This window comes from Rhinolophus sinicus, chromosome 8 (genome assembly GCF_057876585.1).
Source record: "Rhinolophus sinicus isolate RSI-liver-muscle chromosome 8, RSI-T2T, whole genome shotgun sequence".
NCBI classification, from domain to species: Eukaryota; Metazoa; Chordata; class Mammalia; order Chiroptera; family Rhinolophidae; genus Rhinolophus; species Rhinolophus sinicus.
Genome location: NC_142508.1, coordinates 65,661,643 through 65,674,006, shown reverse-complemented (window position 1 = coordinate 65,674,006; position 12,364 = coordinate 65,661,643). Strand labels below are relative to the sequence as shown.

At 37.6% G+C, this 12,364-nt stretch overlaps 1 protein-coding gene across 1 annotated transcript in view; it reads left to right on the top strand.

The window, feature by feature from the left end:
• The first annotated feature begins 3,291 nt into the window (after positions 1-3,291).
• LRRC36 (leucine rich repeat containing 36) overlaps positions 3,292-12,364 on the top strand; it is a 46,765-nt gene continuing 37,692 nt past the window's right edge. Inside the window, exon 1 of the mRNA XM_019755712.3 lies at positions 3,292-3,361. Within this exon, the coding sequence (XP_019611271.3) occupies positions 3,292-3,361 (70 nt within the window). The remainder of the gene's footprint in view (positions 3,362-12,364) is intronic.

Here is a 12,364-nt window from a genome sequence, read left to right as displayed (position 1 = left end):
CTCCTCCTAAAGGGGGAATGAAAAGAGTTAAGCAAGAAAAGGAAATAAAAAGCATACATATTGGAAATAAAGAAGTAAAACTATCTCAAGTTGCACGTGATGTGATTTTTGCATATAGAAAATCCTAAGGAATTCACTAAAAAATTATTAGAATGAGTTCAAGGTGGATCAATATAAAAAATCAACTGTATTATAGCAATGATAAATACAAAAATAAAATTAAGAAAACAATTTCATTCACAATTGTATCAAAAAGAACAAAATATTTAGGACTAAATTTAACAAAAGAAGTGTAATGCTTTACTCTGAAAACGTAAAAATGTGTTGAAAGAAATTTAAAAGACCTAAATAAATGGTAAAACATCCCATGTTTATGGATTAGAAGACTTAATATTGTTAAAATGGCAATACTCCCCAAATTGATCTATAGATTGAACACAATCCCTATGAAAATTCCAGATGCCTGTTTTTGCAAAAATTGACAAACTGATGTTAAAATTCATATGGAAATACAAGAGACCCAGAATAGTCAAAACAATCTTGAAAAAGAAAAACAAAATTTGAGGATTTACACTTCCCACTTTCAAAAATTACAACAAAGCTATAGTATTAAATATGATGTGCTACTGGCATAAGAATAGACACATGAAGAAGTGGAATAGAATTGAAAGTCCAGAAATAAACCATTATATTTATGGTTAATTGAATTTTGACAAGGGAGCCAATACAATTCAATGGGTAAAGAATAGCCTTTAAAAAAAAATGGTGCTGGTACAAGTGGACATCCACGTGAAAAAAAAGAAGAAGTTGAATCCCTACCTCACAGCATACACAAAAATTAACACCAAGTGGATCATAAACCAAAATATGAGAGCTAAAAATAAAAAACCCTCAGAAGAACAAAAAGTCTTCATGATCGACTTTCAGTGCATAGCTTCCCAAGGAGAGTACTTTGAAGGTGACCACAATGATATTCATTAATGAGGTATGTAACACTTTTTCTAGGATGAGTTTGTGAACTTAATTGTCTGACCTCGTACATTTATTGGCACCCCCGGTACTAGGGCAATTCACAAATATATATAAGAGTAGAGACAACAGAATAATTGGATTAGGCAATGTCTTCTTAGATTAGATACCAAAAGCACAAGTATAACAAACAAACAAATAAATAAACTTCATCAAAATTAAAATCTTTTGTGCTTCAAAGGACACCATCAAGAAAGTAAAAAGACAACCTACAGAATAGAACAAAATATTTCCAAATTGTATATCTCATAAGAAACTTATATTTAGACTATATAAAGAACTCTTACAACTCAACAATAAAAAGATGAATAACCAAATTTAAAGTGGATAAAGAATCTAAGTAGACATTTCTCCAAAGAAGATACACAAATGGCCAATAGCACATGTAGATACTTAACATCATTAGCCATCAGGGAAATGCACAAAACTCACATGAGGTAGCACTTTACACCCACTGAATCAAAACAATGGATAATAACAAGTGTTGGCAAAGATTGGAGAAATTGGAACTCTCACATCCTGCTGGAGGGAGTGTAAAATGGTACAGCTGCTCTAGAAAAGAGTTTGGTAGTTCTTCAGAATGTTAAACATGGCCCAACAATTCCACTTCTAGGTATAAACTCAAGAAAAATGAAATCCTATGTCCACACAAAAACTCGCAGACAAATGTCCATGGAAGCATTATTCATAATAGCCAAAATTAGAAACAACAAAAATATCCATCAACTGATGAATGAACAAATGTAGCATATCTATACAATGAAATGTTATTTATCAATAAAAAGGAATGAAGTACTGATATATGTTACAACATAGATGGAACCTTAAAACATTATGCTAATGAGCTAATCTGGGCTTTTGAGTCCTGGCCCTTCTAAACATGGTTAAGACTGAACATGACCAGCTGAGAGTAACTACCCTGTTTCCCCCAAAATAAGACCTAGCCAGACAATCAGCTCTAATGTGTCTTTTGGAGCAAAAATAAATATAAGACCCTGTATATTATATTATTATATTATATTATATTATATTATATTATATTATATTATATTATACCTAGTCTTATAGTAAAATAAGACCGGGTCTTATATTAATTTTTGCTCCAAAAGACGCATTAGAGTTAATTGTCTGGCTAGGTCTTATTTTCAGGGAAACATAAGAGCCCCACCTACACCAGAAAGCATAAATAGTCAAGGACTCTCGATTTTGCTTTCTGTTCTCTTTAAAGGTGACGAGCTGTTTGACAGCTCAGTGAAAATGCTCCAAGTGTGCAGATTTTGGATGCCAAAGAAAACCTGCTCCTTGAAGGTGAGCCTCAGTTCTGGTTTCAGTTCTTTGCTTATTAAGAATAGGGTATGACAAGAGGTTCTTGGTTCAAGAGTTTGCCTCTTTCTTACAGGCACATGCCCCATCCGCAGGTGGGCTCTCAAAGGGTGCCTTCTGCAGTGAGGGTAAGGGGTTAAGGATGTGGCTGTTCTTTCCAGAATTTTCTTCCTAAAGACTGCTCAGAGGCTGGTTAGTGCAGACCTGTCCCAGCCTGGGGAGAGCCGTTAATCACAGCAACATAGTACTGGAAGGACAAAGCGACTGCAGGAAATGGGCTAGCTCTAGTACAGTCATCCATACCCCATCCCAAAGAGCATCTCTCTTTTCTACACTGATCCCTCTCCCCCAAATCAATCTCTAGAACTAAAACCACCTCATGATCATAAGACAGGACTTCATGTCTCAGAGTCCAATTCCCCAACGTTTCCCATCATGCCTCAGAGAGCGCCCCCACCCCAACCCCATTCACCTGCCTGCGCACCCCCTTGCCTCAGAGTCAACATCCACAGCACCGAGATGTTAAGACCTGCACCCAGTCAAGAGGCACACCCCCACTCATCAGACCTGGAGTCCCAAATCCTCAGAGTTAGCACACTTCATCCCTCAAAGCAGGAGCATTCTTCCAATTCCTCAGACCTTTCAAATCTGGGGCCATATCCCCCCAACATGTCCCAGAGCCAAGTCCCTAACCCCATAGCTCTAATCTCGGCCACATTGCCCCTCTATTCGCTGTTTTAGTGGTTAGGGACTGCCAGGGAGCACTCCATACCATTGTCCGGACTCCTGCAGCGGGCGGGCAGGCGCGTGGCCAGGGCAATAACCGCCACCCGGAGGGCGGTGGCGCGCGGGAGAGGTGGGGCGGGGCCTGGAGGAGTGGGGCGGGGTCTGACACGCGGTGGGCGGTCTCGCGCGAGGCGACAGGTGAGCGGAGCAGGGATGGCTGAGCAGTGGGATCTGGATGAGGACAGCATCCGCCGCCTGGGGGCGCTGACTTTGGAGCAGCCGGGTAGGGCCAGGCGGGGAGCTTGGGGTCTGAGGCTGAAGGGAGAAAACTGAGGTGGAGACGGGAACCTGGAACGGCGATGGAGGAGCGGTCCCTGAGGCGGGGGAGGGGTTATTGAGGGAGAAGGGGTACACTGAGGTGGAGGGGAATGAACTGAAGTAACCGGGGTGTCTGGTGAGGAGAGAGAGGAATTGAGGGAGAGGAGTGGAGTCTGAATTGGAGAAGGAGAAACAAGGTTAACGGGACCTGCGGCGGGAACACAGAGCTGGACAGAGTTGGAACCAGTGGAAGGAAACCGAGCCCCAAAGAGGGGCGTTGGTGGAAGAAAGGAAGTGCCAAGAAGGGCGTTTAGAGATCGGGATGCTATTGAGGAGGCAAGAAGGGCATTAATTTGGGCAGTTTCAGAAACTTCCAACCCAGGAGGGCTGGTTGGGGTGAAATGCTCATCGTCTAGTCTACATCTCGACAATTTGGCCATTTCTTTAGTCCATCTGGATGTGTAGTCTCCTTTTAAGAGAGATTCAGAAAGGGGTCGGGAGTGAAAAGAATAGCAGCTGATCTCCCAAGGCGCTTAGGTCAGGGCCCCAGCCCTGACCAGGTCCTAGACGTAAAACAGGCTGAGTGACTCCTGACCCCACCTTTGACCTGTCTCACACAGCTTGCTTTCTGAGTTTCTAAGGAGTGAAAATGATGGCAGAGTCATCAGCATTCATAATTCAGTTGTTACCCTTCCTAAAGTCACTATATCATACAGGCATTGTGTTAAATACTTTCCTTGCATTATTTAACCACTTAACAAGCCTATGAAGCAGATACTGTTATTGTTCCCATTTTACAGATGAATAAAATTAGGTTTAGATTTTTGCCCAAAGTAATGCAGCCAGGGTTTATTAACCCAGGACTCTGATTCCAGAGCCTGTGATCTAATCATAACAAAAAGGTGCTTGCTTCCTTTCATACTTTTTATTTGCGGGATTTGAAATAACTTGGTTTTATTTTATTTAAAAAATATTTAAAATTTATCAAAATAGTGCCTGTTAGTACCAGTCAAACATGAATGAACAAAGAAGATATTAATCTTTCCTTCCTCTTGAAATCTCCCCTCCACCCCCAACCAAAGATAATAGTTTGTTGTGTGGATAGACTGATGTAGATTATTTCAGGTTTATTTTTTCTTTTCCAAATTACTTTGAGCTTTCCTATTTTACAGGTTAGCTAAGAAAAAGTTTATTGACTTACACAGTTTTACACCTTTCTTGGCTTTTTTTAAGAAAAAATATTGATTCAATTTGATTAGGGGGGAGGCACACACCTCTTTAATTCTCCAGCTAGAACAATATATGGCAGATTTTTTTGCTTGTTTTTGTTTCCTTGCTTGTTTTTGTTCTAGGCATGTGAATAACAAAATTAATTGTGCTCATCTTGACAATTCAAACAATACAAAAGTGTCTAAAGCAAAGGAATATTCCTTCCTCTCTGTCCTTCAATATATTTTCCATTACTTTATACAAATATAACCATAGGTATCTTTGAAAAAACAAAACCAAATGAGAACATATATATTATTTGGCAATTCACTTTTTTTACTTACAAATAAAACACGGATGTTTTTCAGTTAAATGAAAGCTGGTATATGCAGTATAAAATTCTTCTGTAAAAAAATCACGGTAGTCATCTTTGGGGAGAGGCTTTTGCTCTGCACTTTTCCGTACTGTTGGAATTTTCTGGCTATATAATAAGTGTTACTTTCTTTTTAATGTCCAAAGGGATAATCTTGATGGGGCAATTATAGACCTTTTTTGTTGTTTTCTTTGTTATACTTCTTTGTACTAAAAAATTCCAGTAAACGTTTACATTATCCTTTGTCATGCAGAAAATTTTCAACTTAAGATACTCAAGTTTATTTTTCCTTATGATTTGTGTTTTTTGTGTCTTACTTATGAAGTTTGTCCCTACACTGATGTAATAGGCTCCTGTATTTTTTTCTAAAAATTCTGCAGCTTTGCATCTCACATTAATCTATCTGGAGTTTCTTTTTATATATGATGTGTGATATGTTATAATTGTATTTTTTATACTGATAGCCAGTTTTCCCAGAACCTATTTGTAGGTATCTCTGCCATGTACCAGTTCCTTTATAAATATGGGTCTGTTTCTAGCTTCTCCATTCTAGTCCATTGTTCTGTTGGTCTATTTCTGCACCAATATCACATTTTTGTAATTACTATGGCTTAACAGTAAATTTTGATAACTGGTAACGTCATCAGTTTGCCTCCATTTACCTTCCTCTCTTTACCTCCTCTTCCTCCTTTAAAATTGTCTGGGCTATTCTTGGCCCTTTATTTTCTTCTAAGGATTTTAGAATCAGCTTGTCAATTTTCATGAAAGCATTTTAAGTAGGGACATGACCTGATCTAATGCTCATTTTTAAAACATTACGCTTACCCATTAGAACCCTGTTACAGTCAGCTGATAAGAGATAATGAAGGGCTTGGATTAGGAGGATGACAGTGGAGAGAAAAAGAAGTGAATGGAGTCAAGGTATATTTTGTGGGCAGATGGGACAGGACTTACAAAGCAATTGAATGTGGGAAATGAGGAAAAGAAAACTTCAAAGATAACTCTTAGTCTTGGTTTAAGTTATTGCTGGGTGGATAGTGATGCCATTTATTGAGAGTGAGAGAAAACAAAGACTATAAAAAGATAGATTTGGGGAAAGGGGATCAAGAGAGCTGTTGTGAGCATGTTAAGTTTAAAATACCTATTAGACATTCAAATGTAAGATTTTTAGTAGGCAGCTGGATGTATGAGTCTGGATCTCAGAGAGGAGATTAAGGTTAGAGATATAAATTTTGGAGACATTAGCAAATAGGTGATATTTAAAGCCACAGGACTGGATGAACTGGCCTAACTAGAGAATGTGGATGGAAAATAGAAGGAAGCTTAGATTCAGCCTTGGAGTATTTCAGTGTTTCCAGGTTAGAGGAGGAGCATAGTGTCTTGGAATTTAAGAAAGGGTAGTGTATCAGGGAAGTAATTAATGGTCAGCTGTGCTGAATGCTATTGACAGGCTGAGCAAGTTAAATGCAGAGAAGTGTCTGTTAGATTTGTCAACATGGAGCTCATTGGTGACTTTGACTAAAGGAATTTGGGGAGGTAGGGGAGGAGAGAAGCCAAATTAGAGTGGGATGAAAAGGAAATGATACATGAGGGAGAAGAGATAGTGAACGTAAGAATATTTGCTGAGAAATTAGCTATAAAGGAGAATAAAGAAGTTGAATGTTAGCTGGAAGATATAATGTGGGATCAAGAAATTTTTTAAAGATATGATGTATTTGAGCATATTTGTAGGCTGATGATAGTTATTTGGTAGAGAGGGAAAATATGTAATTATGTAATTTTTTTGCTTTAAAAATAATTTAGTTAATTTACTGTAAGGGTAATATAATAATTGCACAGTAAAAATAAGTCTTGACCCCCTCCTCCCTGGCCCTGACTCTGTTCTTCCCAAGGGCAGTTGCTGTTACCAATATCTTGGGTAGCTTTGAGAAATATTCTCTCTATACATAAGCATACATCACTTATTACACAGAGGTGCCAAAAAAACGTGTACACATTTTAAGAAAGAAAAAACTGTATTAAAATTGTAATACTCAATATATACCAATAACAACAAATGAATACAAGCTGTGTATAAGAGGTGTGACAATTAAGTTTGCAAACTTGTTGCAATGCTGTTGCTAACCTTTTTTGATAGTAGAGGGATTATTCATTATGAATTTGTACCCACTGGACAAACAGCTAAGCATGTTTACTATTTGGATGTGCTGAAAAGGCTGAATGAAAAAGTTAGACGACCTGAAATTTTTGGCAACAATTCATGACTCTTGCATCACAACAATGCACCAGCTCAAACGGCACTGTCTGTGAGGGAGTTTGTAGCCAGGAAACAAATATCTGTATTGGAACACCCTCCTTACTCACCTGATCTGGGCCCCGATGACTTCTTTGTTTACCTGAAGATAAAGGAAATATTGAAAAGAAAACATTTTGATGACATTCAGGACATCAAGTGTGATACCAAAACAGCTCTGATGGCCATTCCAGAAAAAGAGTTCCAAAATTACTTTGAAGCGTACACTAGGTGCTGGCGTCAATGCGTGGCTTCCCAAGGAGCGTACTTTGAAGGTGATCATAATGATATTCAGCAATGAGGTGTGTAGCACTTTTTCTAGAATGAGTTGGTGAACTTGTCTGACCTCATACATTTTTTGGGCACCCCCAGTACTAGGGCAATTCACAAATATATACAAGAGTGGAGACAACAGAATAATGAGATTCCATCCCCTACCTCAACAGTTATCATCAATTCATGGCCAGGTTTTCATCTATACCTCTCTACCCACCCCCAATCCTCTGCACTGTTTATTTTGAAGCAAATCCCAGGTATATGATTTAACCCATAAATATCTTAGTATGTATCTTCAAGAGATAAAAATTTTTTTAAAAATTGCACATAAAACCTGAAAATATTTAACAGTAATTTCTTTTTTTTTTTTTTTTTTAATGTTTATTGGGGAATACGGGGGAACAGTGTGTTTCTCCAGGGCACAAGTCGTTGCACAAGTCTAGCACAAGTCAGCTCCAAGTAATTGTCCTTCAACCTAGTTGTGGAGGGCGCAGCTCAGCTCCAAGTCCAGTTGCCATTTTTAATCTTTAGTTGCAGGGGACACAGCCCACCATCCATGTGGGAATTGAACTGGCAACCCTGTTGTTCAGAGCTCACGCTCTAACCAACTGAGCCATCCGTCCAACCCAAACAGTAATTTCTTAATATCATCAAATATCCAACTGGTTTTCTCATTTCCCCAACTGTCCTATAATTTTTTTAAAAATCAAGATCTATATAAAGTTTATTGCAATTGGTTGATATTTGTCTTAAGTAATATTCAAGCTATTGGTTCCCCCTTCTTTTTTCCTTGCATTTTCTATTGTTTTTGAAGAAACTAGGTTATTTGTTCTGAATAATTTGTTACAATCTGGATTTTTCTCATGATATTTTTAAGATATTTAACATTTCCCCTGTTTCTTGTGTTCCCTATGAATTGGTAGCTAACTGAGGCTTGATCATATTCAGGTTTGACTTTTTTGTTTGTTTTTTTGCAATACTACTTCATTGGTGATGTTTTATACTTCTGTTAGGAAGTTTATAATATCTGGTGTTCTTTTTGTGACATTATCAGCCATTGAATATGATTGCCTAGGATCCTTAATTTATTAGGGATTGCAAAATGATAATTTTCTAATTTTCTTTTTCATTTTTATTAGCTGTAATACTTCTATAAAAAGAAATTTCCTTATATCAACTATTAGGTTATCTTGATGTATAGTTTGTATAGAAAAGGCAGGATAAATACTTGATTTTTTTCATCTTATTTACTGGTTTTTGGAAAAATGAGTTATTTCCTCAGCATCCTCCAAAGGTGACCAATGAGAGTTATTTTGTTTTCTTAATATCATAAACTCATGGATTTAGATGTTTTTGGTGTATTCCAATCCATTACAGTCATTATCATAACTGATGCTGAACTTGTCCCAACTTTGCTTAGTGGGAGATCTTTCAGGTTGACTTATGAGGCCTTTTTTATTTTAAGTTTTATTTATTTGAAACTCTTTCATCATCATTATAAACAACCTTTATTAAAGATTATGAACTTAATTTCCAAGTGAGCTATAAATGGTTTTCCATAGAGAGATTACTTGATTTGTTGTTTTCATGAATAAAACATGTTTTAGCCCATTGGGGTTATGTAACCCATATATTAAAATTGGAAAATTATTCTGTTGCTCTTGACATCTGTGATGTGCAATGTTTGATTTGTTCTCTGATCTATTTGTCTTCGCTCTCTTTATAAACATTAAAACCGAATGCATAACCTCTTAAGACCTGCACCTCATATGAATCATAAAAGAACGTCTGTCCTTGTGGCAGTTTGTCATTTGAATGATAATTACTGTTCCCTTTAAAAATGTTAAAATGTCTGCTCTTCAAAATAGACTCCAGTGAAAGGCATGAAAAGTGCTGCAGGGCGCTAATGAAAATCATAATGGACCTTAGCCTTTGTCCCGTGGTAACAGACTTTCACTGTATTAAGTTATTGCATACTACAGAGCTACCAATATGCTACCAGCCCTCCAAGCTGGGGAAAAATTGTTTTTGCTTTTTTTAAATGTAATTCACATACTATAAAATTTAAAGTATGTAATTCATTGTTACTTAGTGCATTGTGCAACCATCACCACTATCTAGTTCCAGAACATTTTCATCAGCCAAAAAGAAACCCCACACCCCTTTGGCAGTCACCCCTCATTTCCAGCTCCCCCCAGCCCCTAGCAACCACTAATCTACTTTCTGTCTCAATGGATTTGCCTGTTCTGGTTATTTCATATGAATCAAATTATTCAATATGTGCCCTTTCGTGTCTGGCTTCTTACACTTAGCATGATATTTTTAAGGTTCATCCATATTTTAGCATGTATGGGTAGTGTATTTCTTTTTTAAAAATTAACAGACTATACTTTTAAAAGCAGTTTTAGGTGTACAGAAAAATCGAGCAGAAAGTACAGAGTGTTTCATGTACTCTTTCCCCTTCACGTCTTCCCCCATGTTCCCCCACAGTTTCCCATGTTATTTATATCTTTTTTAAATATATATATTTTATTGGGGAATATTGGGGAACAGTGTGCTTCTCCAGGGCCCATCAGCTTCAAGTCGTCCTTCAATCTAGTTGTCGAGGGCGCAAGTCCAGTTGCCGTTTTCAATCTTTAGTTGCAGGGGCCACAGCCAGCCATCCTATGGAGGGAATTGAACTGGCAACCTTGTTGTAGAGAGCTCATGCTCTAACCAACTGAGCCATCCAGCCACCCATCTGGAAGCTCAGTGGCAGCTCGTTTTCTTCAATGTAGTTGTGGAGGGCGCAGCTCACTGGCCCATGTGGGAATTGAACCTGCAACCCTGTTGTTCAGAGCTCGAGCTCTAACCAACTGAGCCATCGTTATTTATATCTTGTTATTTATATCTTTCATTACTGTGGTATGTTATGATTGATGAAACAATATTAATACATTATTATTAACTATAGTCTATAGTTTACATTACGGTTCACTTTTTGTGTTGTACAGCTCTATGGGTTGTCACGTGCCCACTATATCAAACGGAATAGTTTCCCTGCCCTAAAAATCCTCTGTGCTCACCTATTTACCCTCCCTTCCCTGTTGAACCCCTGGCAACCATTGATCTTTTTACTGTTTTCAGAATGTCACATAGTTGGAATCATAGAGTATGGACTTTTTCAGACTGGCTTCTTTCACTTAGCAATGTATTTGAGATTCCTCTATGTCTTTCTGTGGTTTGGTAGCTCATTTCTTTTTATTACTGAATAATAATATTCCACTGTGTGGATGTACCATCGTTTGTTTATCCATTTACCTATTAAAGGACACCTTTGTAGCTTCTAAGTTTTGACAGTTACGAATACAGCTGCTCTAAACACTCAAGTACTGGTTTCTGTGTGGACATAAATTTCAACTCACTTGAGAAAATACCAAAGTGCTAATTGCTAACTCATATGGTAAACTGTGTTTAGCTTTGTAAGAAACTGCCAAACTATCTTCCAAAGTGGCTACACCTTTGCATTCCCACTAGCAATGAATGGGAGTTCCTGTTGCCCCATGCTGATGGTCTGAATATTTGTGTCCCCCATCTGCCAATTCATATGTTGAAATCCTAGCACCCATTGTGATGGTATCATGAGGTGAACTTTTGGGAGGTGATTAGGTCATGAGGGCAGAGCCTCATAAAAGAGAGCAATGGCCTTACAAAAGAGGGCAGAAAGAAAGGTCCCTTGCCTTCTTCCACCATGGGAGGACACAGTGAGAAGGAGCTGGAAGAAGTCTTTCACCAGAACCTAATCATGCTGGCGCCCTGATCTTGAACTTCCAGCCTCCAGAACTGTGAGAAATAAATGTTTGTTGTTTATAAGCCATGCAGTCTGTGGTATTTTGTTATAGCAGCCCAAGCAGACTATAACATCCTACATCCTTACCAACATTTGGCGTTGTCAGTGTTTTGGGTTTTGGTCGTTCTAATAAGTGTGTAGTGCTATCTCATTGTTTTAGTTTGCAATTTCCTAATGACTTATGATGTTGAGCATCTTTTCATAGGTTTTATTTGTTTTGCCATTTATATATCTTCTTTGGCAAGTTGTATGTTCTGGTCTTTTGCCTATTTTTTTAATTGAGTCTTAAGAGTTCTTTGTATATTTTGGATACCTGTCCTTTTTTTAGATATGCTTTTTGCATGTATTTTCTTCCACTCTGTCTTGTTTTGTCATACTCTTAACAGTGCCTTTTGCAGAGCAGAAGTTTTACATTTTAATGAAGTCCCACTTCTCAAATTTTTATTTCATGGTTTATGATTTTTAGTGTTGTATTAAAAACTTATTGCCAACAACCAAGCTCACCTAGATTTTCTCCTGTATTCTTTTAGAAGTATTATAATTTTGTATTTTGGATCCATTTTGAGTTAATTTTTTGTGGAAGTTGTGACGTCTGTGTCTAGATGCCTTTTTTTTTTTTTTTTTTTTTGGCATGTGGATATCCAGTTTTTTTAGTACCGTTTTTTGAAAGACTATCTTTTTTTCCACTGAATTACCTTTGCTTATTTGTCAAAGATCAGTGGGCTGTATTTGTGTGGGTCTATTTCTGGGCTCTCTAATTCTATCCATTGATCTATTTGTCTTTTTTCCCCCCAACACCACACCCTATTGATTATTATAGCTCTATAGTACGATTTGAGGTTACATAGTATCAGTCCTCTGACTTTGTTTTTCTTCTTCAGTGTTGTATTGGATATTCTGGGTGTTTTGTGTCTCCACATAAACTTTAGAATCAGTTGATATCTACAAAATATTAGGTTGGTGCAAAAGTAATTGTGGTTTAAAAGGT